This window comes from Canis lupus, chromosome 24, assembly GCF_048164855.1.
Source record: "Canis lupus baileyi chromosome 24, mCanLup2.hap1, whole genome shotgun sequence".
Classification (NCBI taxonomy): domain Eukaryota; kingdom Metazoa; phylum Chordata; class Mammalia; order Carnivora; family Canidae; genus Canis; species Canis lupus.
The window spans coordinates 30,425,234-30,453,095 of NC_132861.1; the positions used below are offsets into that span (position 1 = coordinate 30,425,234).

The 27,862-nt window shown below is 35.6% G+C and overlaps 1 protein-coding gene across 3 annotated transcripts in view; it reads left to right on the forward strand.

The window, feature by feature from the left end:
• Positions 1-27,862, forward strand: part of INTS9 (integrator complex subunit 9) — a 101,158-nt gene that overhangs the window by 17,394 nt on the left and 55,902 nt on the right. For all 3 annotated transcript variants that reach the window (XM_072796108.1, XM_072796107.1, XM_072796109.1), the window contains exons 2-3: positions 16,766-16,893; positions 25,194-25,254. In XM_072796108.1, coding sequence (XP_072652209.1) covers positions 16,766-16,893; positions 25,194-25,254 — 189 coding nt within the window. The remainder of the gene's footprint in view (positions 1-16,765; positions 16,894-25,193; positions 25,255-27,862) is intronic.

Genomic DNA, 27,862 nt, shown 5'->3' on the forward strand with positions numbered 1-27,862 from the left:
ATCTTAGCCACTTACTAGTTTACCATTTTGTTAACCTTTTTCCTTTTTTTCTTCATTGTCATTGCTGCAGATTTTCAACAATTTGTATAAATTCCATTGCCGTCAAATTGCCTCTACTTTTGCATATATTCATCCCATAAATAATACTTAACATTTCCATATCTCTTTTTTCCTTTTAAAGGTGTCTTTACCTTTATCCATCATAATCATATGTGACTTTTTACTAGCAGTTTTATCACACTTGCTGCTTTTGTTCTTATAGAACACACTGGGTTAATAATGTTCATTAAACACCTGAAAACCAATCACAAATAAAACAAACCCTGTAGAACAAAACCAGCTCATAGGCCTGTCATATATGATCTTTAATGCAATTTCTTTTCTGGTGGTAGTAGAGCACAACTTTTATTCTGAAGTGTAGATATACATAGTTTGTATGAAAGATTAAGTTAGAGGGGTGCCTGGGTGATGCAGTTGGTTGACTGTCCAACTCTTGGTTTTGGCTCAGGTCGTGATCTCAGGGTCCTGGGACTGAGCCCCACATCAGGCTCAACAGGGAGTTTACTTGAGATTCTCTCTTCCTCTTACCTCTTCCCTTTACCCCTCCTCACTCTCTAAATCAATCAATCAATCTATGAAAGATTAGGTTAAAGTAGTACTTATTTTTTTAATTTATTGTTATCTTTAGCTATTTCTCCCCCTATCTCTGTCTCCCATATTCCTTATTTCCTCTAAATACTGTTACCTCTTTGCTCTCAACCTCTTTTAAAACTTTGTTGCCATTAAGGAGGGCATCTGATGTAATGAGCACTGGGTGTTACATGCAGTTGATGAATCACTGACCTATAGTACCTCTGAAACTAATAATACACTATACGTTAATTAAAAATAAACTTTGTTGCCAATAGAAACTTCTGTGGGCATTATTCTGTATTCCAAAAGAGGAGGGAAAAATTCTGATAAAAAAAAAAATCAACTGGTGGAAATCTGGATTTATTTATTTATTTATTTATTTGGAAATCTGGTTTTAAAAAACTAAAGTGTATACAGTAGTATCTAAAGTAGAAAGTGAAAGTTGCACGCTCAACCACCCTCCCATGCAGTAGCCAGTTTTACTAGTGTGATATGTGCTTTGTCTTTTTTTTTAATTACATATGTATGTATGTATTTACATAAATGGGGCCATATGAATAGCTCTGTGAACTTTTTTCAATCCACTCCACTTTTTAACATTTTTAAAGTTCTGGTACCAGACATCCAGTGATTCATTCCCAAGCCAACCCTTACTTATTTTCCCTGTCCCATCCTTAATATTTACTGTGAACATGCCCACCCTTCCTGAACTTAAGTTGGGCTGTTTGTGTTTTTATGACCCCTCTCTGCTTCCTTAACTCATTTGCATGGAGAGCCAAGTCTGGGAAGAGAATAAGTGTGAAGGAGCAGCCGAAAGTGTCAGTTACCCAGCTGAGTGTGTTATCTAGCCACTCTCCAACCAGAAAGTGGTTTCAGTGTGTTCACTATGCATGCTGTAGATTTTCTGCTCAAATGGAAAATTATCCCTCTATCCAGCTGTGTAGTCAGCTTGACAGTGAGTATGATTGGCACATTTAACGGCTCTCCTGCAAGATAAAATCAAGACATAAAGTGAAAGAAAGTGAAAGATTACCAAATAAAATTGAGATGTATTTATAGAAGTCTCTGAGTGCTGGAGGGCCTGGCCCAAAATTCTTAGCAGGGTAATAGTTCCAAATTAGACAAATTTGGCTCAGTGGAAGCCAGTTTAACTCAAGATGGTGTGTATAAGGCAGAAATTCTCAATAGAGTGTTCTCTTCTCTTTCCCTGCCACAGTAAAAATCTTATACATCCTATTGGGGCATGGAGTATCTCCTAGTGAGCTATAACTATCGATGGCAACAAATGTATGTATACTCAGGGATATTGGTACAGATAAAAGTTTATAAGCCCTATAAGGGCCAGGTTCCTCACTTTTTAAAGAGATATTTGGACTAGATCTTAGAATTCCTTAAAGCTTATAAATTGTATAATGTCTTATATTTTCTGAAAGTCAGTTGTAAAAAACACAGTGGCATAAACACATCTTGATGAAAGATTTGTATAAAAGACCGAGGCATTTTGGTCAACCCAGTGAAATGATGGAATAATGAGAAGCAACATTTTTGTGTTAGGAGAGAGGTTAGAAATAATCTAGTTAAGTCTCCTCATTTGTCAGGTGAAGAAATCTGAGGCCCAAAGAATTTGGGGATTTATTTGGATTAATAACAAATTAGAGGCAAAGTTAGAACTAATACTTTATGCCTAGAACTAATGTTTTATATTGGATACCGTCTGGTACCAGAACTTTAAAAATGTTAAGAAGTAATTAGAGTTGATGGAAAAAAAGTTTACAGAGCTATTCATATGGCCTCATTTATATTTTTTAAGCCAAAAATAAATTTCTACTTTGGAAAACAGTTTGGTAGTTTCTTATAAAATTAAATGTATATAGCCCAGTAATGTCACTCTTACATATTTGCTGAAGAGAATTGATATCATACGCCTACATAGACCTATACATGAATGTCTATAACTGCTTTTTCATATCAGCAAAAACTGGAAACAGCAACCCACATGTCTATCGGTTTGTCAATGGATTAAGCAAATTCTGATACATCCATACAATGGACTACTTCTTAGCAGTAAAAGGAATGAACTACTGATAACAACAAAAAGGATGCATCTCAAAAGCACTATGCTTGTAGTATATGAAATTTCTAATTGCTCTGCATCCTTGCCAGTGCTTGTCAGTCTTTAGATTTGACCCTTCTACTAAGAATATAGTGGTATTCTGTTGTGGTTTTAATTTATATTTCTCTAAGGACTAATTTTTAGCATCTTTTCATTTGAAAACATTTGAAGCTGTAAAAATTCTGCATTCAAGCTCTTTATGAGATAAGTATTTTGCAAATATCTTCTACCAGTCTGAGTTATCTTACATTTTCTGAAGGATGTCTTTTGAAGAATAGTGTGTCTAAGAAATTATTGCTTAACTTAAAGCACAAAGATTTTTCTCTGTTTTTCTAGATTTGCCCTGTCAGGTGCAGTATCCACCAGCTGCATATAGCTTTTATTTTTCTAATTTTTATTTATTTACTTATTCATTTATTTGCATATGGCTTTTTAAAAAGAGTTTATTTATTTATTCATGAGAGACACAGAGAGAGAGGCAGAGGGAGAAGCAGGCTTCCCATGGGGAGCCCGATGCAGGACTCGATCCCAGGACCATGGGATCACGCCCTGAGCTGAAGGCAGACGCTTAACCACTGAGCCCTCTCAGCATTCCTGCATATGGCTTTCAAACACACTGTTACTAGTATGACTAAGGAATTGAATTTTTTTTTTTTTTTAAAGATTTTATTTATGTGAGAGAGTAAGCAGGAGAGAGGGGCAGAGGGAGAAGCAGACTCCTCACTGAGCAGGGAGCTTGATGAGGACCCTGAGATCATGACCTGAGCTGAAGGCAGGCACTTAATTGACTGAGCCATTCAGGAACACCAGGAACTGAATTTTAAATCATATTTTATTTTATTTTTAAATTTCATTTATTTATTCATGAGAGATACAGAGAGAGAGAGGCAGAGACACAGGCAGAGGGAGAAGCAGGCTCCATGCAGGGAACCCGATGAAAATCATATTTTATTTTAAAGATTTTATTTATTTACTTATTTATTTATTGAGAGAGCACTCACGCATGTAAGCTGAGGAAGGGGCAGTGAGAGAATCTCAAGCAGACTCCCTGCTGAGCACAGAATGGGTATTAGGGCTCCATCTCAGGACCCTGAGACCACCATGACCTGAGCTGAAATCAAGAGTTGGACACTTAACCAACTGACCCACCCAGGTGCCCCGTATGGCTTTTTATTTTAATTAAACTTTAAAAGCTAATACTCTATTCAGTTACTGAGAAAGTTTTTAATATTTTTGAAAGAATTTGAGTATATGGATCTACTTCTTCAACTAAGTTTTATGCAATCTAAATGTATATCAAGTATTTCAGATGAAAATTTAGCATCTGAATTAAAATATGCTACAAGTACAATGTTTACACTAGGCTTTGAAGACTTAGTACCATGAAGTAATGTAAAAATGTCTCATTAATGTTTTTATATCAGTTATCTGTTGAAATGAAAATTTAGAAATATTTGGGCTAAATGAAATATATTACTAAAATAATTTCACCTGTTGCTTTTTCTCTTTTAATTTAGCTCCTAGAAAATTAAAAATTATGTCTGTGGCATGCATTGCATTTCTATTGCTTGTACTTTTCCAGAAGTTTTATTGTTTTAGCTCTTATATTTAGTTCTATGATTCATTTCAAATTCAAAGACCCCTTTAGCCCTCATATTTTATGATTTTTATGGAAGCTAAGAGTGATGAACATAAGCAAGACTGAGAAAAAAGAATTTTTTTTAATTTATAAATTTTGTCATTAGGAAATACCACATTTTAAAAACGTTAAAGTTGTACTAGGGTACAACTTCTCAGAAATATAGAAATGACAGTATCAGCAGCTTAATTAACTAGTTAAATATTTTCCTTTCTTGGTCTATCTCAAGCTATCTGCCTTCGAAATAATCTAGCAAGGGCTAGTGGTACAACAGGAAAACAGTATTGAGAGAGAAGTTAGAAAAGATGACTACAAAAAAACTAGTCACTGTTACTTCTGAGATTCTTAGATTTTTTTTCCTATTTACCTATCGTATCCATATTAAACCTGTTGCTCTTATCATAGTACACTATCATTGGTTTTCTTCTAGTATATTAGTGAAATGCTTTAAGAGAAGACATTTAGAACTTGTGCAGATTCAGTCTGTTATTAACTGTGTGATTTTGGGCCTTGACAATTGAGTTGGTATCTGTACCATTTACTTTATTCAGTTGTTGGGAAAGAGCTAATTAAATATTGGATAGAAAATATTTGTCTGGAATTCTTATTTTTAGTGAAGGTAATTCATACAATGAAATTTTCAATTGCTGTTCCATTCTAAGGTAGGGTCTAATTTTATTTTTAGAATTCCTTTTCAAGTGTCAGCATTAATTTGTATTTTTATGAATATGTATATTTTATAAATATAGCTATCGTGTTAATATAACATTTCTGGTAATTAGATAATGATCAACATCATTTGAAAAATTTCTTGTAAAATTATAAAGCCTTGCCGAATCTTGTTAGTGAAGTGTTTTACCAGGCTTCCAAAGACTAGGAAGAATCAGGGTACTAATATAATCTCAGAATTTTAGACTAAAAATCTGGGAGTTACCGCTTTTTCTTTCCTACCCCCACCCAAGGCCCTATCTTGTTGAATCATCCTTCTCATGAGGCAGCATTCTCATTTCTCCATTTCCATTGCCATGTCAGTGGACATGGCAGTTTTAAGTCTTGTTTACTTTTACATCAGGACACATATAATATCAAAATGAAAATTATGGACCATTATCACTACTCAGCACAGTTCGTTAGAAATTAACAAATGTATCTAGCAAATGGTATATTAATACTCAAATATTTACCCATTACAATCTCTTGGATTTTATTTTTGTACAACAAAAGATGAGACTTATTGTAAGGAAAATAGCACTACAGATTTTGACAATAGTAGGAAAGGTAGTTACATAATTCCAATGTCTAAGGAAGTGTCTAATAACAATACCAAAAAAAACCCCATCTTAGTATTTCATTACTAACTTTAAATAGATGTTAATAGTTTCCCCTTTTTGAGTAATCAGATCTTCCCTCTCATGCCCCCCTTTAAAGACATAAGTTATATCTAAAGCTAAGATAAAACCCAACCTTCAGTTTTCCTCCCTTTTCCTAGGTTACTGCCTTCCTCAAGTTGATATGTATTATAACTGTTCATGCTTCTATTAGTTTAGTTTGTTACAGTACGTATTCAATATTATTAGGTATTGCCAAATTACTCTTGAAAGTCACACCAATTTATACCCCATTTTTACTATATTCTCTTCAACAGTATCATTAGTCCGTTTGCTCATTATTATTTTGCATTTACCTGATCCTAGTGATTTTGAGCTTTTTATATCTACATTTATTGCCCACTCTTGTTTCCTCATTTCCATTGCATTTTAAAATCTTTGTTGTTGATTTGTATGAGTTTTTAATATTGAATAGGTTACTAGTGGTTTTTTAGTAACATGTGTTGGAAATATCTTCTTCTGATCTCTGGCTTGTGTTTTCACTCTGTAATTGGTATCCTTTGGAGATTTCCATTTTAAAGTACTACAGTCAAGTTTCTTTTTTTTTTTTTTTTTTTTTTTAAAGATTTATTTATTCAGAGAGAGCGCAAGAGAGGCAGAGACACAGGCAGAGGGAGAAGCAGGCATCATACAGAGAGCCCGATGTGGGACTTGATCCAGGGTCTCCAGGATCACACCCCGGGCTGCAAGTGGCACTAAACCGCTGCGCCACCAGGGCTGCCCTACAGTCAAGTTTCTTAATCTTTCTCTTATGGTTTGTACTTTTTTGTCTCTTAAGAAATTCTCAAGTACCGCAGGGTAATACAGCATTTACCCTTTTTTTTTTCCCACTAAAATTTTAAAGTTCTTGCCTTCATATCTTAAATATTTAAGTCATCTGGAATTAATTTTTGTGTATAATACAAAGTATTTTTTTAATGGGTTGCAAACTTCCCCAGTACCATTAAATTGGAAATGCCACTTTTATCATATGTCAAGCCCATAGGTTTGTATGCATCTCTTTACTGTTTATTCCTATTTCACTGGTTCATTAGCTATCATAGTACAACATCCTACTGTTAATTATATTACAGTAAGTTGTAATATCAGAAAATTTAATTCGCCTCTAATCATTGGTCTTTAATATTTTCCTAGGTAACTTAGCCCTTGACTCTTCCATATGATTCTTAAATTGCATAAAAAGTATCTGTGAGAATTGCTATTTTTTATGAGTTGTTTCCTTTCCAGTTAATATTATCTTTAAGTAGAGTTTTATAATTTTTTTTGGTAAATATTTTACACTTCTTTTTTACTTCTATGATACATTTAATTTTTTTTGTCATGTAAATAGTATTGTAATTTTTAACTTACTACTTTTACTATTTGTTGCTATTGTATAAGAACTCAGTTAATTTTGGTACATTGATTTTTGTATCCAGCAACCTCAGTGAGCTCTCTCTTATTATTATTATTTTTTAAGGATTTTATTTATTTATTCATGAGAGACACAAAGAGAGGCAGAGACACAGGCAGAGGGAGAAGCAGGCTCCATGTGGGGACCCCGATGTGGGACTCGATCCCAGGACCCCAAGATCACACCCTGGGCTGAAGGCGGCACTAAACCGCTAAGCCACCAGGGCTGCCCTGCGCTCTCTTATTAGCTATAATAGTTTGTTTCTAGAATGGCTTCTAATCATATCAATTGTGAGGAATGACTTTTTATTTCTCCATTTCTTATTAACTTTTTAGTTTTCCTGCCTTATTGCATTGTATAGCATTTCCAGGTATTAGTGTTAAATTTAAGCAGTCATCGTGAGTATCCTTGCTTTTTTCTTGCCTTTAAGGAAATAGTTTTATGTACTTCATCATTAACTGTGATGTAGGATTTGGTTAAGGAACTTTTTATCAAATTAAAGAAATACCTTTCATTTATAGTTTGGTAAGAGCTTTTGCCTAGAATCAATGTTGTGTTTTTCAAATACATTTTCTGAATCTGTTGAGATTTTTTTTCCCTATATTCATTTATGTGTGAATTATACCAATAGGTTTTCTGATGTTGTACCAGGGAGCAAAACCATTACACAAAAATCAATTGGCTAAAATAATTTTTTTTAACGTTGTATTTGAATCAGAAACAACCAAAGTCACTCCTCTATTCTACTACCAGAGAGAAAAGCAAACTGAACCTGTTTTCTCTTTGCTCATGGATCTCCACAACAGATATATGAGTTAGTTAAATAGACAAAGGAGAGAAGGGGTGGGGGGGGGGGGGCGGGGGATGGTGACATCATTTATAACTTATTTCATTAACACTATTGCCTGTAAAAAACAGTTCCTCTATGGTATTGTGCAATTCTTCCAAACAATATTAAAGAGCTTTTGGCATTAGCTCAACCTAGAGGTTATAGGTTACATTAAAGATAATTAAAAGTAGTTTCAGTAGCAAAACTACTTTACAGTGAGAGAATCCTATCACTTTTTTTTTTTAATGGAAGAGAAAGCCCAACAAAAGAAAATTACTGCTATGATGGATTGTAGACCAATTTAATAATTTAATTTACTTGGGACCTTTGCTTTATCTTACATTAGCTAGCTAACTAATTTTCTTTGTTCACAACCAGATTATAAATTCAGTCTACATTCTTGTCAATTTAAAGTGTGGCCTTCTAGGGCACATCATTTTAGAGCACTTTTTTTTTTCCTCTTCTTTTTCTCTGTGTAGCATGGGATGCCATGGTAGTTAAGTGTACTCTTTCTGGATCTTACTGTCCTGGATTCAAGTCCTGGTACAGTTCTTACAGTTTTGGGACCATGTACAAATTGCATAATCTCAGTGTCTCATTTTCTTCATTTGTAATATAAGAACACACTTCCTACCTCATAACATTCTTGGGAGGATTGAAGGAATTAAATGTAAAGCTCTTTCAGAGTGCCTGATACTGCATAAACACCATACCATAATAACTGTGTATATTATAATTATTTTAGAGAAGACTGGGGAATAGAACATATGTGATATTTTGGTCCATGATTCTTTCTGCAAAAGACAGACTCATTCCCCAAAGCCAACTGACCAATTTGCCATGACCAAATTGCCAAGTTTACCAAATGTACTAATTTGCTAAATTTTTTATTTTTTTCTATGAAGTTTACAGCAATTCATACTGCTTTTGAAGATTTTTATGAGGTTAAGTTGGCTGGCCATCATTTTGTCTTCATATTAGAATTGCTAAAACCTAAGGTCATGATGTGAGTCTTTTTAGTAATAGATGTAATACAGAATAGATGTCTGAATACAGAAACATATGTTTCAAGATCAGTCATCTGAAACCCCTAAGGGATGTGTACCTCAGTGGAAGGAGTCCTAGAAAAGTATTGTTCATTTGCTCAAAGTCAATAAGGAAGATTGTCTCTGCAAAGAGCTTGAGCCAATGCTTTGAGAGTGTTGAAAGTCTGGTTATAAGGTCCTTTGTACAATTAGAGATATTCTAGCTGAGAAATAAACATAAAAATTGATCTAAAGATGGTGATATTTCTTGGGACTTGCCCCAATCCATTCTGCATAGAATTCCCAATAAAGGTCCACCGAAGATGGTTTTCCAAACTTCTAAAACAGCAGCAAATGAAATCCACTGTGAGACTCAGCAGGTATAGCAAGACTCCCAAGAATTTCAGAAAATTGTATATAGTCTGATGAAGATTCCAGAATTAATATCTTAAAGTGATTAAAGACCTATATGGAAATATCAAACCTATGAAAAGAATATGCTCTTTTGTAAGATTTATTTAATTTATTTTTAAGTAATTTCTGTGCCCAACATGAGACTCCTACAACCCTGAGACAAGAGTTGCATGCTCTACTGAGTGAACCAGCCAGATGCTGCCAGGATGCTATTTTTTAAAAAAAGAACCTCTAGGGTCATCAGGGTGGCTCAGGCAATTAAGCATCTGCGTCTTGGCTTCAGCTAAGGTCATGATCTCAGGGTTGTGAGATTGAGTCCCATGCCTGACTCTGTGCTCAGCAGAATCTGCTGAAGATTCTCTCCCTCTCTGTTTGTCCCTCCTTGCCCCTACTCACTTGAGTGCTCTTTCTCTCTCAAACAAAACAAAACAAAACAAAAACAAAAACAAAAAAAAACAAAAAAAAAGGTAGAAATAAAAAACAGAAACTGAAAAAAATTCAGTAGAGGAGTTAAATAGCAGATTTGACACCACTAAGAAAGAACTAATTAACCCTAAGATAGAGCTGAGAAAAGTATCCAGAATTCACAGAGCTCAAAAAAGCAAAATATGAAAGGATAATTTAGTCACAGAGATGGAGAGTAAAATGAAACATTACAACATATACTTTATAGGCATTTCACTAGTAGAAAAAACTGGAAAGAATGGGAAAGAGGCAATATTCAAAATGATTGTTGTGAAAGATAAGTCCTTGTATGTTAGAAGCATAAATTAAAAAAAAAAGTTATGCCTATGTAAATTTTAATGAAAGATCAGAACATTAATGGCAAAGAAAAGAATTTAATTGCAACCTGTAATGTAACACCAGTTAGACTGGCTGCAGATTTCTCATCAGCAATAATAGATGCCAGAAGACAAGTTGGATTTATGTCTTTAGTGTTCTGAGGTAATTTGCTACTCTATAATTCTACTTCTATCACTGTTGAGGAGTAAAGTTAAAGTAAGAAATTTCCAGACCAGTAATGACTAAGAGTTTACCTTTTGAACACCATCGCCAAAGGTGGTATATACTAAAGGATATATTTCAGGAAGAAGAGAATTGAACCCAAAAGGAAGAAATAGGATATAATAAGGCTTGTTGAGCAAAGATTGCTTAAAATATTGGTAAATAGGGACGCCTGGGTGGCTCAGTGATTGAGCATCTGCCTTCAGCTCAGGGCATGATCCCAGGTCCATGCATGAAGTCCCATATCAGGCTCCCTGTGAGGAGTGTGCTTCTCCCTCTGTCTGTGCCTCTGCTTCTCTCTGTGTGTCTCTCATGAATAAATAAAAATCTTCAAAAAGATATATTGGTAAATAATCATTAATTGTGAAAAATAGTGTAAAGTCATTGACTTACCGGTACTGTTGTTAAGACATATCTTTATTTACATAGCATTAAGGAAGGACAAAACAGTAATGAGAATTAAACCATGACATAGTGCTTTAATAAGGGCACTGATCATTAGGCTAATCTGTTACACTAAGTTCCCTTTCTTTTGAAATTTCTTTTATCTAGTCAAAGGCATTTGGCAGTTACCTTCACGTAAATTGCTTTAAATCATGATAGAGAAAGCTTCCTTAACTTGTGGATAGCTTTCATAGTAGAAAAAAATCAATAACTAAAATTCAGTAAATCAAGAAATAGCAATATAGCCATGTTACACTAGAAGAAATAGCTAGAAGAGTCAAAAGTAGTTACCTTTCAGAATGAGACTGTGAGATTTTTTTTATAGCTTATAAAACTATTTGATTAATTTAAACTGTGTATGTGTGAAATTTCACTTAAAGAAACACAAGACAATGCTTCACCAAAGGAAAAATCAGTATAGCTAAATTATTTAGAAATAAATGAAGAATTAGATTTTAAGCAAAGAGCATTACATAGTGATAAAAGAAACCATTCACTAGTAATAATACTGAGTCCTATACCTAGCAGTGAAGCTTCAAAATATATAAAGCAACATTTGAGAAAATTAGAAATGGACAAGTTTTTCTTCCCTAAGACTCAAGTAAGAGTATGGGACATTTAAATAAGATAATAAAGTTAATCTATTCTGTATATCCAATTAGATAATGTCTTTTCAATGTTCATTGAAAATTGAATCATTTATAAAAAATCAATTATTTGGGAGACCTGGGTGGCTCAGTGGTTGAGCATCTGCCTTCAGCTCAGGGCATGATCCAGGTCTGGGGATCGAGTTCCCGCATCAGGCTTCCTGCAAGGAGCCTGCTTCTCCTTCAGCCTATGTCTCTGCTTCTTTCTCTGTGTCTCTTGTGAATAAATAAATATTTTTTTAAAAAGTCAACTGTTTATTGTATACAGACAGTTACAAAGCAAGTTTCAATAAAGATCCAGAAATTAATGTGCAAATTCTATTCTCTGAACATAATAAAATTAGAAGTCAGCAACCAAAAGATAATCATTACCACCTGTATATTTGTTTTGTTTTGTTTTTTACCACCTGTATATTTGGAAATTAAACCAAATACACTTCTAAGTAATTTGTGGCTCAAAAAAGAAATCATAATGAAAGTTACATAGTATTTAGAAATGGATACATTAAAGATACAATATAAACTTGAAAAACACATCCAGAGCATCACTCAGAGGGCTGTTTGTAGCCTGAATGCATATTTTAATCAGCTACCCATCCAACTGTAGATATTTTTTAAATATAGCAGTTTAACAAGACAGAACAATAAAACTGAGCAAAAATTAAATAGAAATTGAAAAGCAAAAATATATTTATTGATAACTGAGTAGTTGCTTATGTACTAAAGGAAGAACATATTTTAAGTTGTAAAAGAAAAAGAAGAGAAAATACTGCATTGCTCCTGGCTCAGAAAAATGTTACTGTATAATAAAAATGGCAGCATTCCCTAAATTAATATATAGATTGAATGTAGCCTCCATCCTTAGGAAAATGTGTCTTTAGAATTGAAGTCTGGTCATTCTGACTTACTTGAAAATATTGCAAAATGTAAACATTACATCATTGGGAGTCAAATGGGAAAAAAAAAAAGCCCAAAGGACAAAATAGAGGCTTCAAATATATAATCTGTTATAGGACTCGGAGGTGTATGTTACAAACCAAGAATAACTTAAAGGTGAAAAGAATCACCTTTCATGAATTTTGGTAGGGCATTGAGGAAAATGGACATATATTTTTATCCCAGCTGTGGATAAGAAATCAATTTAGGACTATTTACGAAAACAGTATTCTCAGAGATTAGTTAGGTTTGTGACCATAATAGCTATCCTCCTGAGATGTGTCAGTTTAAAAGGAAAGCAGCAAAGAAAGGCAAAATACGAATAGTTGTTAAACCTATCCACATTGAGTAATGAGAGTTCGTTATACTAATTTTGCTTACTTTTATGTTTGAAATTTTCCATAATCTTTTAATGAAAGCAAAAGAATGAGAAAGGTATGTAGTATGCTTAACTGAAAAAATTTCTATCCAAAAATACAAACAATGCTTATATATGTTAAGCATATATAAGTTCCATAACCACATTCTTTTTTTTTTTTTTTTTTTTTTAAGATTTATCCGTTTATTTATGATAGACAGAGAGAGAGGCAGAGACTCAGGCAGAGGGAGAAGCAGGCTCCACGCCTGGAGCCTGATGCGGGACTTGATCCCGGGACTCTAGGATCTCACCCTGGGCCAAAGGCAGGCACCAAACCACTGAGCCACCCAGGGATCCCCCGATAACCACATTCTACTTATTCAGTAGAAAAAGGAGATCAACAGGCATACAAGGAAGTGTTGATAGTAAATCATTACACAGAAAAACCTGCAGCTTTGTTATTAGAAATAAAATTAGCATGAAAGTATTGCCGTGTGTTTATTAAGCTAGAAAAAAATTATAGACCCTTATGTTGGCTAGATGACTCACTTCTGTACTCACTAGTGACTGTATCTTCCTGGACGGAAAACTAGCAAAGTCTGTGGGATGCAGAAGTGTCTAAGACGTTAGTGAATGCTGCTATAGAACAGACTTTCTTCTCTAAAATGCTGATAAATTTAGGTGGTTCCCCAAATATAGGTGGCCTTTTCAGCCCCTTAATGGTTCTGTAACTAGCAGCACATACTACAGGTCAGACACTATTTCCATGCATTCGATCCTCATAACTGCAGGAGGGTAGCTTCTATTACTGCATCTTACTGACAAGGGAACTCAGTCTTTGCAAAGTAAAGTGATTTTCCCCAAATCACACATTAATAATGAGCTCAACCAGGATTTGAGCCCAGTCTTACTTCAAACCCTCTGCTTTTTAAATCATTCCTCCAAATTCCCTCTCAAAATTAAAGACATGTATCAAGTAGTTGACTTTCCTGTGTAGGGCCATTTAATTGCTTCAAGATAGCTGCTACTAACATTACAGCTTTGTTTTAGTATAGATTCTAGATGGTTTTGACCATAATGCTGATGGGAAGAAGCAGTGAAACAGATCTTCTGATATATAACTGATGGCATTGTAAATAGGTACAGCCTTTTTTGGAAAGCATTTTGGCAGCATATTTCAAGAACCATAAAATGCTCATATTTTTTGACCTAGTTAATGCCACTTCTGGGAATCTTCTAAAGAAATAGTCTAATATGGAAAAAGCCATAAGCACTAAAGTGATCACCACAGCCATGTTTGTAATAGAGCAACTGGAAGCAACCCTAAATGTTCATCAGTAAAGGAATGATTAAACACACCATGGTATATTTACTTAGGCAGCCAATAAAGATGAAGTGTGATGCAACATAGACAAAGAAAACACAGTCATCTTGAGTTTTCAAAGCAGCACACAGCTGTATGTGCACTAAAATTATAGCTTTTACAAATATGAAAAAAGAATGACAAAAATGATCGTGGGTGATATTTTTCTTCTGTTTTTCAAGCTTTTAGTAATACATATTTATTCCTAATTTTAAGAATCAAGTCACATGATTACTTAATAAAAATGTTTTTGTGTATTTATCTCCTAACCCTCACTAGATTGTAAGCTGCTTGGTGATTGCCAGCAGCATGCTTAAAACGTGCAAAGGGCACCATTGAACACAGGCAAATTTCAAGCACTTTTCAGGTGCTTCATTTACTGGTTGCAGGAACCTCGGCCAGTCACTGTCTCAGCTGCCTCATTTGACCCATGAAGTGAGCAGTGCAATTTGCAAAGCATGAGTAGAATCTGGAGTCAGGGAACCTTGCTGTATGTCTTTGGCTCTTAGACAAGTGGCTTAAACTTTGTAAAGCTCAGTTTCCTCATCCATAAAAATGGAGCTAGTGAGGTCAAGGTCTGGTGCTCCTTTAAATGCTCTGAAAATGTTCCTTCCATTCATCTATGGCCCTTATAAGGTGTTCCTCACTTTCTTTATCCTCACATGATGAGAGCAAATATAGAGTCTTTCAGCTAACTTCTTTTACCTGAAACCTTTTGAGCAGCAGCTTTTACACATCAGTCTTCTGGTGTACCTTGTCTATAATTTAGGGTTAAGGATGAAAGAAGAAAATCTTTTGTCATTCACTGTGGCTGGCAAGATTTTCAGTTTTGTTTTAATCTTTTTTTTCTCCATTATAAAAATGTAGTAAATGGTCATTGTCATATTTGAAAAATATGAAAAGCTGCAAGGAAAAAATTATACCATAATCATTCTATCTAGAAGTAACCATTATGTTTCATTTTATTTCTTTTTAATTTTTTTCAGTATTTTTATCTGATTTTTAAAAAGGAGAAATCTAGGAAAGCTCTTATTAGAATGTTTGTTATGTTTGGGGCAAGTTTAAAATGATGTTTTGTGTTTGTTTTGAGATAGTTTACCATTAATTAGTAATTCTTATAAAAGGATAAAGACTAAGCCACCAGGAGGGAACCAGATAGAGAATGGGGGTAAGGATATCTCTATCTTAATTAGTAGGATAGTTTATTTCTATAATTCTGACACCTGTCAAAGAATGAACTTAGTAAAGTCTAATTACCCAAGTCATGCTTCCTGGAATTTTTTAGGACAATTACGATTTTAAATAACTTGTGATGTTTTCATTGCAAGTTATCTTGTACCATTTCTGATCATGTGTTGTGAGTTTTGGTTTGGAAAATACAATCATCATACATAAACTTGGAATAAAGAAAAAGCTTACAGAATAACAGATTCTTGGCTCTTGTCCTTTTCATTTTTAGAACATGCAGTTTAAAAAAAAAAAAAAATCAGTCCCTGTAATATCCTGTGGAGAAAAGGAGGAAATTTATCCAGTGTCAGAACCAACAGCAGCAAATACCTCAAAAAACAGCCTGAGCTACTGTGGCCATGTGGGGCCAGGCATTGATGTCACATTACCCTGACTTGTTTTGGACTTGTACTTAAATCAGTAAGAGAGAATGCACTTGTTGAGGGATTGAGAGCCTTGATCCCTCCATTTTCTGGGCTTTGCTGTTGAAGGGAGGCTTCTACAGGATGACTTTAAAAATGGGGGGAAAGGTCTTTTCCTTCTTTCATTTCTTTTCTCCAGAGCAGCAATAGAATTATGAATGGTGACAGGGTACATCCCATATAAATAATTTGCAGTGTGGCAGATCTGTCATCCTCACTACATTGAAAAGGACATGAGAAATGTTCGAGGTCAGTGTATTGTCTTGCCTCATCACTCTCCTTTGAATATGCCACTGTGGCTTGTGCCCTTTTGACTTCTGAGGTCTGCTGCCACAGGCAAGAGACTCTTGATTGGTTGGGAGTAGGTGTCCCTCACTCCTGCTTAAGTATCTGCACATCAGGGAAGTCACTTGTCCTTTTGAGTCATTTCTTCTGACAAGGATGGGCCATAACTCCTTACTGATACTGCTTGTTAACCCTTCCCAATCACTTCCTCTTTGAGGAAATCACTTGACTTCTTTACAGGAGAACACCTAACTGTTTGAGGATCCAGCTTAGAATTTAATTGACCTCTACAGCCTTAGGCAGTACTTAGGTGCTGTGGGGTAGTGGGGACTTGTAAGTGTCATGTGAGAAGGGGGCAGATAACTAAACCCTGTAAACCTTCTACTTGGAATAACTTTAGTCCCTCCAGAACTGTGCTTGCCTGAGATAGAACTTGGCATCCTGTGAAAAATTATGACCTGAGACTTTTGAACTGCTGAGGAAAGTGATATCCAGAGCTGGAAAAGGGAGGAGAAGCTCCATAGAATATTAGCTGAATTTACATGCTGTTCTTGTAAGAGAAGATGATCAGTTCTACTTAATTCACTATACTTTTTACATTTTTTTCTATAATTGATTATTGATATGTGATTTTTTTTTTTCAGTATTGCCTGTCGGGGCACCCAACCTTACCGTGCAATGTGCTTAAATTCAAATCAACTACCATTATGTTGGACTGTGGACTGGACATGACTTCCACTCTCAATTTCCTTCCTTTGCCACTTGTTCAAAGGTATGTGCTGCTGCATCTGAGACTAAATGAGCATTGGTTTGCTGAAAAATGATACTGATTAGCATAAAGATTACCAGTACCTTGTGTGTTGTCCTTAGTTTACTTTGTTCCCTTAAAAATGTTCTTCATCAGAATTATTTCCTTTGGCTGGGTTGATGGAAAGTGTTGTATGGATTTATTGATTGACTTCTTTATTATAACTTCTTCTGAGCTTCTGTAAATGTTCTTGCAACTGCTCCGTGCAAGTAAGGTCATGTATATTTCATCTTTCTTGCTAATTCATATAAGAGCTGATAAATGGTCAACTGATGAGCCCAAGAATTGAATTTTAGAATAATTTAACTGCCTTTGCAGGGACTTGACATCATAGAGCCGACATTTCTTTTTGATAGGTATCTATGTGTTTTTTTCATAATAGTCAGCAATAGAAATTATAGAATAATATATGCAGCCAAAGTCCTTGTCTTAAAGCAGATAGATTACCTGAAGCCTATAGTCACCACTGTTTACTCTTACTATGACTTTAAGAAATTGGTTTCCCAGCTTGCAGTTAATTGAAAACAGCAATTTATAAGAGAGTTGGGTAATTAACAGAAGCAAATACATTCCCAGTAACAAAAAGTGGTACATAGGAGAGACAGAAAATCTATCTAAAGCAGATTTAAGAGCTTAAAAGCATAGCAACCTGAGCAAACTATCTAATGTATTTCATTCATTCCTGAAGACATCACTATATGCAATGATTATTCGTAATGATAACCTTCTAGAAAAAGTATAATTAAAACTCACCCTCTGGGTTTTTTTCTGAGATAAGGGATACAATAAGGGGACAGAGAATTCAGAGGTAATTCCAGATTACATTTTACGCAAAGCTGATAAAATTCAATTATAATCACACCCAATACTTAGAAATACATTTATTATCCACAGATATTATCTATCTATATATATTTATAATTGTTTCAGATACTGTAGGTATCACATATATTTCTGTAAAAAATGACTGACAAGTTATTTCTTACTAAAATAGCGTGATATTATTGTCTATGTGCCCTCTTTCAACTCCCCCACCCCCTCAGATTACAGTGTTCGTTTATTTGGTGTTTATCAGGAATCTGCACTGTGCTGAACCAAGGGATACAGACATGAATAAGACAACTTTATTTTCCTCATAGAGCTTATATTCTGTTGGGGAGAAAGTATTTTACAGTTGAAGATTTCATTATACTTGTGTTAAGAGAATAACTATATATTTGAGATAATTGCTAAAAAATAAGATATAAGGTACAAAAAGATTTTCCGAAAGGGCTCCTACATGCTCTGTGAGATCATGAATTATCTTGGTGCTCAGTCCTGAATTGGGCAGACAATTCTGTCTGCATATTTTCCCTTTCTTATTCATTCTTGTCTTTACTTAATTCTGTATTCTCACAGCACTGATTCAGCATTGGAATCCCCTTATACTCTCTTCCCTTTATCATCGTTCTTCTATCAGAGAGAGGTTATACTTGTGGGATGACTGGCAGTCCATATGTAGTTCCTTATAAAGAGTATTTTCTGTTGCTTAGGCCAGAAACCTTGGAGATAAACTTGGCTAAAATAGTATCCCCAGTCCCTCCCTGGCCCTTCATCCTACTTGGCTTTTCTTCATAGCACTTATAGTGTATGTACATACTTAGTCTATATATTAGCTATCTTCTCCACTAAAAGTTTTTAAGGTCAGGGATGCCTAAAATAGTTCATGGCATATATTAGCTACTCAGTAAAGATTTGTCATAAGAATGAATCCTTTTATCTTCTCTGAATCCCAACCCTTCTTAAAGAGCGATTTTGCTATTAATTTTAATCTTTCTTTTTTATCTTGAACCTCTCCATCTTGATTCAGTTCTTCCCATTTAATTATACTCAGTCACTTCTAATTTTAATATTTTTAAATTTTTTTAAGATTTTATTTATTTATTCATGAGAGACACACACACACACATACACACACACACACAGAGAGAGAGAGAGAGGCAAAGACACAGGCAGAGGGAGAAGCAGGCTCCATGAAGGAAGCCTGATGTGGGACTCGATCCTGGGACTCCGAGATAATGCCCTGAGCCAAAGGCAGATGCTCAACCGCTGAGCCACCCAGGCGTCCCAAATATAATATATTTTAAAAAAGTTTTTAACCTTCTCTCAACTCTACTTTCCCCTTCAGCATTACTAACTCCTCTCCACTCTATACTTTGCCCATACCACCTACCAGAACATTGCTTACTAGAGTCAAAAATGACTTCCATGTCACTAGATGCACATTTGTCCGTTCTCATTCCTATAATGCACATTTGTCCGTTCTCTGGCCATCAGCTGGACCTTTCCTCCATGATAATGAGCTCCTCTGTTTTCCTCTTTTCTGACTTCCTCTTCTATCTACTCCGGAGATTCATCTTTCTCTAACTTACAGTCATATATCAGAATTCTTCAATATCCAGTGCTTGGCCAGTAGAGTCTCCACCAAGGGAATTTCCTAAATGCTTAGGGCTTTGATAACCATCTAAACAATAACCTACAAATGTATATCTTTAGTTAATAATTCTCTTCTGAGTTCCAGATCCATATACCCGAAACAACTACTGAGTTTTTTTTTATTCCTTGGATCTGGTTTGAAGTCACTTCAAAACTCAGCATGCCTCAAACTGAGTCCATGAGCAAACTTGGTTCAGAAGAGGAGAGAAGACCTTTCCAGATCTGGTTTTCCTCCTCAGTACCCTATGTTAGTGATTAGCAAGCTGTTACAAAAGCCAGAAAACTGGGAGTTAACTTAGATATGCCACTCTTTCTCACTGCCTATATGCGAGTCTTTCATGAAGCCTTGTTATTTTTACCTTCTCAAACACTCTAGAATCCAGTCACTTCTCTTTAGTCCTGCTATAAGCATGACCATCTTTATAGACATTACTGCCAGAGCCTCCTAGTCAGTTTCTTCAGTTCTAATCTTGCTCTCATCTGAATCCAGACCCATTTTTGCATAACTTTTTATTTTGAAATCATTTCAGATTTATAGAAAAGTTGCAAGAATAGTACAAACAACTCCCAATTACCCTTGTTAATATTTTATCATATGTGCTTTATCATTTTCTTTTGATATGTATGCTTATAATTTTTTCTGATCCATTTGAAAGATACAGGATGCTCCTTTACTACCTAAATAGTTGAGGCCTATTTTCTAAGAAAAAAGAAATTATTTTATACAATCACAGTATAATAATCAAAATCAGTGAATCCAGATAACACACTGACACTGTGTTAGTGTCTAGGCTGTATACCTTTTTCATATTTCCCAAGTTATACCAATGCGTATTTCACTCTAATACCTTTTATAGGAAAAAAAAAAAAGAATAGCATTACTGGTCCAAGATCAGTCCAGATCACACATTGCATTTAGTTGTCCTGTCTTTAGTCTCCATTAATCTGGAAGAGTTTCATAGTCTGTCTTTATGACCTTGTCATTTTTAGGAGTATAGCCTAATTATTTTATATAGCATCTTTCAGTTTAGATTTGTCTGGTATCTCCTCATGATTAGATTGGGGTTATTTGGATAGGAATACCACACAAATGTGCTATATTTTACCAGAATGCACATGGTGTCAATTTTCTTCAGAATCAACTTTTAGAAATATATATCTAATCTTGTCTCTCACCTCTTTAAAACCTTTCAGTGGTTTTCATTGCTTTTAGGATAAATACCAAGTTCATCTACCCCTCTAGTAGCTCACTTTTCATTTCCTTTCAGTTTCAAAGAAATCATATATCCACATATTTTTCTTTCAGCCATAAAGATTCTTTTCTTCCTCCCCCATCTTGCCTTCCCTTAGCCTACTTCAGAAGAGCATTTATACCTCCAGTTTCTGTAGGAAGAATATAAAGATAGCATTCTGATTGGATGAGACAGAGAGGAGGGTAAGTGGGCCTCTTTATGAAGTTTCACTTGAATAACGTTTTATATAAGATATCCATGCCAAAGGCTGGTCAGAATGACTGGAAGAGAGTATAGGCCTTGTAGCTGTCTTTCTCTATTCCCTCCAAACCCTGCCCTTTGACTCAGTTTCCCCTTTAATCTAGAACTGTCCAGATCTCAGTTCAGTCATTGTAGGCCCAGAGAATTCTTTTTTTCTTTTTTTTTTTAAAGATTTTATTTATTTATTCATGAGAGACATAGAAAGAGAGGGAGAAGCAGGCTCCATGCCGGGAGCCCGACGCGGGTCTCAATCCCGGGACTCTAGGATCGCGCCCTGGGCCAAAGGCAGGTGCTAAACCACTGAGCCACCCAGGAATCCCCCCAGAGAATTCTTTTGACGCTGCCTTGACCAGTTCCTCTTTAGAGAACTTTCTACTATATTGCATCATCATTTTTAGCATTTTGTACTCTTTTTGTATGATTACTTGATATGTCTGTCTTCCCTGCTTACTCAGAAGGACAGATATGTTTTATTCATGGTCATATCACCAGAACCTACGTACCTGACAAATAAAGATTCATTACTAAATGAGTGAAGATGAACACCTCATTCTTCTACAGTACTGTACCACATGTTAAGGCTGTTCTCTCCCTCTTCCCTCTTTATGGAAGCACCTCCTCCACTCTCACCTCCTAACTCTTATTCCCAGCTCTCGCACAATACCCCACACTGTCAAACATGCCCTTTCTGTGTGAACCTATAACACCTCTGATTACCACTTCACCACTTCATAGTTTCATTTTGTTTTGTTTTTCTTAAAATTTATTTATTTCATGAAAGACAGAGAGAGGCAGAGACACAGGCAGAGGGAAAAGCAGGCTCCCTGGGAGGAGCCTGATGTGGGATTCTATCTTGGATCCCAGGATCACGCCCTGAGCCGAACGCAGATGCTCAACCACTGAGCCACCCAGGCGTACTCCTTTCATAGTTTATATTTTATTCTATTGTAATTGCTGTTTACCATCTCCTTGTATTAAAGTGCGCCCTCCTAAAATTTAAGGATTATTTTGTGTACTGTCATATGCTTATACTTTGTATACTTTGCTCAAGAGTAAGCTCTTATTAATGTTTTTTGAATGAAGGAATGTGTATGCCTCTTACATTCTTTTCTGATTATAAAAGTAATACATTTCAAAGTAGAAAGTTAGAAAAATGAGGGCAGCCCCGGAGGCCCAGCGGTTTAGGGCCGCCTTCAGCCCGGGGTGTGATCCTGGAGACCCTGGATCGAGTCCCACATCAGATTCCCTGCATGGAGCCTGCTTCTGCCTCTGCCTGTGTCTCTGCCCCTCTCTCTCTCTCTCTCTCTCTCTCTCTCTCTCTCTCTGTGTCTCTCATGAATAAATACATAAAATCTTTTTTAAAAAAGTTAGAAAAATGAAAAGTAAAAGAAAGTGAATTGCATATCATGTTCATTCTACCTTTCACTTTTTTTTTTAGGCAATAAATTACTTTTAAATGCCTTAGGTTATTTATATACTTACAGGAATATTTTACCTATTTTTTTAAATAAATAGATGAAGGGGATTAAGAGGCATAGACTTCTAGTTATAAAGTAAATAAGTCACAGAGATGAAAAATACAGCATAAGGAATATAGTCATTAATATTGAAATAATGGATGGTGACATTTGGTGACTACAGTTATCATGGTAAGCATTTAGTAATGTATAGAATTGTTGAATCAATAAATACTAAAATGGCAGATCTTGTATACATGTTTTTTCTTGACTATAATATTTTTAATGGCACTTTTTCTAAAAAATTGTTGAATGGGAGATGCAAAGATATTTCATCTATAATCATAATTTTTCTCCCATATTTTATTAAAGTAAATTTCTGTGGAGACTTCTGTCTCCTTGTTTTACAAAATTTACACAGTCGGGCACCTGGATAGCTCAGTCGGTTGTGTCTGACTCTTGATTTTGGCTCAGGTTATGATCTCAGAGTAGTGAGATCAAGCTCCGTGTCAGCTCCACCCTGGGTGTGGAGCCTGCTTAAGATTCTCTCTCCTTTTTCATCTGCCTCTCAATCCCCCACCCCACCCCCCATGCACACACATGCTAGCTCTCTCTAAAATTTTTTTTAAAAATTAAAAAAATAATTACACAGGAAAATTGTGTGATCATTAAGAGCAGTATAATAAATCCCTTTCCCTTTGGTAGCTTAAAGTGTACTGACTATGATTTAGTCATTAAATGAGTAAAACTCAGTGACCAAATATTTTTTATCTCTGTAGTCAGCATCCCTTTGCCATTTGGTAACACATTTCTGTGGCCATCATCTTTGATACTGTTGTTATGACATGGTTATTGCTTTTCCTTGAGCAATCAGTTCCATCTACTGGCAATTTCTCAAATCCAGAATAACTACAGGTGTTTTATAGAAGGCTTTGATGTTATTAAAAAATAGTTTAACAAGAGTTAAAACTACAGCTTCTGGGGGGCTCCTGGCTGGCTCAGGTGGAGGACCAATGTGACTCTTGATCTCAGGGTTGTAAGTTTAAGCTCCACACTGGGTGTAGAGATTACTTAAAAATAGAATCTTAGGGGAAAATAAAAAGAAACCTACAGCATCTGAACATTTTACTTTAAAAAGAATTGTCTGATAAGCAGTGAGGACATGTGAAGACTGCTGAATCAGTCATCTATAATTTGAGGGCTGATTCGTGTGTGGGGAACAGACAATGCATGTCCTGTGATCCAGTTCTCTTTACAAAGGAAAGTGGATATTTACAACCTTTCTTTAGAGAGTTAGCGGGCATGAGATGAGAACAGTATTCCCTTTGTTTTGTCATTATACTTTCATCTGAGTGCTTCGTTTTTAGATCTGATCTGACAGTAAATACATTTTTCAAGAAGTCTAGAAGTGAAGACACACATGTAACCATGAAATGAGATGGAAATTAAACCATTAATGATAGAATATTTTTCTGAGAGGTTAGAGCAGAGAACTCCCACAGTTTTAAAAAACAAGCTTATCAGGTATATTTTATACAAACCAAATTTATTCTGCTACTAGTAATTTTCATTCCTAAGTATGAAATCCAAAATTCTCACTTTTTGATAAATAAAAGCAAAATGTAAACAGAGAATAGGGAAAGGTATGTGACTTCATTATCCTTACATTCTTAGAACTTTTCCGTAAATTTGAAATTATGTCAGAATTAAAAGTTATCCCTCAAATTCTTATTTTTCTCTAAAATTAGATAGATGCATATTTTACTCGGGTTTTTAACCTTTTCTAAAAGACTGGAAAATATTAACAATATTTGTGTTTCTATTTGACTTTCATACCCTAATTACAAAGTCTGAACTTGATAAAACTATTTTGGCAAAAAGATGAGGGACTGTATATTAATTTGATTTCTGATTATGGAGTCTTTTAGTCCCACACCATTATTTTGCCCTTAATTTTTTACTTTAGAGACTAATTTTGTGATGAACTGCTAACATCCTGTCACCATCCAACTTGTACTACTGATGTGCTTTCTTCACATAACACCTTGGTCATTAAGTTTTTCTTTTCATCAGCATTTCTCCCTAAGTTATTTGCATTTTCAGCCTTCAGCATAATTCTTCTAGTCAACTAATAGCATACACTCAAATTCTGAGATTACCAGAAGTAAATGATATCTGAATCTAGATTTCTTAAATGTAACATGTACTTGAAATCAGCCTCACTATCTAGAAAGTATTCACCTACATATGCTGTCATTTTGTAATACTTAGGAAAACTAGGTTCATTTTCCAGAATTGGAAACCCAAGCCACAGGTGAGAAGTGACTAATCCATTTATAAACAGTGAATCTGGAATGTGGACTTGACTGAAATTCAGGTATTTTTATTTGCAGTGAATTCAGGCTGATAGGCAGCTGAGTGTTCTTGTCAGAGCACCTGACTCCTTGAGTCTGTTTTCTCATCCACAATATGATGATCCCATTCAGCTCTCCCCTCAGGCTTCTTGTCAAGCACAAGCAAGGTGAAGTCATGGGCAGTCACTGGAAAACTATAAAATGTTCTAGTGTCTCATCTTTCTTCTTTCCCTTTATTATTCTGCATAGGAGTCTTTCATCTTCCCAGTTTAGAGCTAAACTATTTGGCTTTTTAATGTTCTGTTGCCACATAATTCTTAAGCTTGTTACAACATGGTTATTTTTCATCTTTTCTATTAGTATTTTGGGTGGACATTGCTGCCAGTAATTTGAAACTGTTTTTAACTTTATGGAGACGATACAGTTACCATGAAATCACTGAGGACTATAATCTACTTAGGATAATTTAATCTTTTGTTTTGCAGTCCCAGGCTGTCTAATCTTCCTGGCTGGTCCCTAAAGGATGGAAATGCTTTTTTGGACAAGGTAATGATAACCGAGGCATATCTACACCCAGTGGAAAGCCATCTTGTGATACCAGAGCCACCCCTATTGTAATGTGACTGGTGGGCTCATTTTTTTCCCTCTGTGTATTCTCTGAAAAATCCCGAGATCCATGTGTAGGGTCTTCTATTTCTTTAGAAATAATCTAAACTTGGCGATTATTGTTTTTTAAGAGCCTTTTAGGGAATCTCAGTGTTCAGATTCAGGTCCAATTTGCTTGTGTGTAAAAATCTAGGAACTTCTGCTGCAAATACATTTTATCACCACAGAAAGAAAACTATTATTTTTAGAAATGCAATGAGAGTTTCAAAGGTAATGCCTATAGAGAGTTCCATCCGGTTCGTTCTATTTTCAGGCTGTACTAACTCCATGACTGGAAGGAGTAGAATTTTTTTTTTTTAACTTTAAAATCCTCAAGTATGTGAGTTTTAAACTGCTTCTGTCGGCAGTTAGGTAAGGTAGGGCTTTGAACAAAGTTTGCTTCTTACTCTTTGGGTGAGGAGAGGCCATGGAAGGTTTTAAGAAGGCAGTATCATTGTCTGATCAGATCACTCTGGCTGCCATGTAAAGAACAGACTACGAAGCCAGTGTTTTAACTTCCCAGGCAGTGTGTTCTTTTGGTTGGGGGAGGGGTATGTTCTTGGGTAAATTGTAAAAAAGGGTCTTCTCAACTATGAACTATGATCTTATTCCAGCCTTTCCTGGTAACCTAGAATGGGCAGCCTTATGTAGGTCATAAAAAAATGGTACAGTTCTAGGAATTTAGGGTTTGGGGTTCTGTTATGACTTTAATCACTGACTACACCTACAGTAAATGACAAATAACTTTTTTCTTTGAGGCTATTAAGTTTTTGACATTAGATTATCTTCATCATAATAATTCCTTCCTCAGATCAGTTTTTAGGCAGTCAATTTATAAATGAGAGCCAAAGATACAAAAAATGTTAAAACTGTAATCTAGTCATATTTTCTACTAAAAAGATCCAAAGTAAAGGATGGTTAAAAACTATAAAGCTCATCCATGCCACTCTTCGTCCTCTAAATCATTCTTCCTCTCTCAAATTTCACAATTTTTTTTTAATTTTATTTATTTATTCATCAGAGAGAGAGAAAGGCAGAGACACAGGCAGAGGGAGCAGCAGGCTCCATGCAGGGAGCCTGACATGGGACTCGATCCTGGGTCTTCCTGGGTCTCCAGGATCACACCCTGGGCTGAAGGCAGCGCTAAACCACTGAGCCACCTGGGCTGCCCACAAATTTCACAACTGAAAGACTGAATAAATTTGATTCTTAAAAAGAATAATCTGTGTAAGGCATTTTCTTCTTGTAGTAGGTATTGTTAAAGAAAGGGGTGGTATTTTTATAGAATTAATTTCTATAACTGCACCCCAACCTCCAGTGCAGGCCAAATGCGTATTTTGAAACCAGATTTCCCTCATAGTTAACTGTAAAATTATGTGACATTCAGGGACCTGTGCACCTGATTTCAGCCTGACTCTCCTGCTGGCTATAAATCATTGTTCCCTGAGAAAGGCTTGGAAGCATCCCATTACCAGTACATTGTGAGCGAAAATGACTTGCATGTGTATGTGGGAGCATTTCATTACAAGGGAGTGGTGAATAAAATACAGGGACACTGTGAGCGCACGGAATGGCAAATACGCTTTTCCAGGCCACGAAAGAGGAGAGCCTCTGAGGAGGCTTTGTCATGTGAGGTGGACATGCTCCAATGTGTAACATTATGGGGAAGAAGATTACATAGCCAATTTAAGACCAGGCAGGACTTTGAAATTTCCCATGATTTGTCTTTAATCATATTTAGCCTCATCCTAAGGGAGTTGGAAGTCTTCTCTCATTAAACATAATTGCTCATTTGTTTTTAGCTAACAGGTACACTATAATTAAGAACTGTTTCAGTCCGTTTTTGGCTCCGTCTTTCACTGTTTAAACAGTAATTCTATAGAGAGAAGCCAGTTTACAGTGGAAGGCAAGGGGAGGAAATCTTCTGTCAAGGTTCTGATATGAGACTTGTAAAATTCAAAAGGAAAATAACACATAGTTAATACCCTAATTTTAGATAAAGATTAAGAGTAAAACCATTCAGACTCTAATGTATAAAGACACGCATATATGACTATATAGAAAGGCATGTTCAGTGATGAATGAAAACATGATGGAACAAAATTCCAACAGTATTTCTCTTTTTCTGGAAAGAGCAAACTATCAGCCAAATACTGATTTTCACTCATTTCCTTATAAAATCATAAAAAATGTTAACCTTGATGAACCAAAAAAATCCTCCACTGATTTCAGTTTAAAGTAGGAGTGAGGGAAGACAGCAACTCTAGCTGCATGTGTATCAGCTGACAGCTGATCTCTAGTGGCCTCTGGAGGCATTGTAGCAGACCCTGTTGGTGGCCCACTCATGCCTCTTCCCTGTGCTATTCTCTCATAATTTCAGCTGCCAGTATGTCTACCAATCTGCCAGAGAGCTTTTTCCGTGAAGCTACACAAAATGCAGAAGTTTCCATGTAAATATCCCAGATCCTTTGCCTTTGGGGAGTGTGACTCCAAGGTGTATCTTCTACAC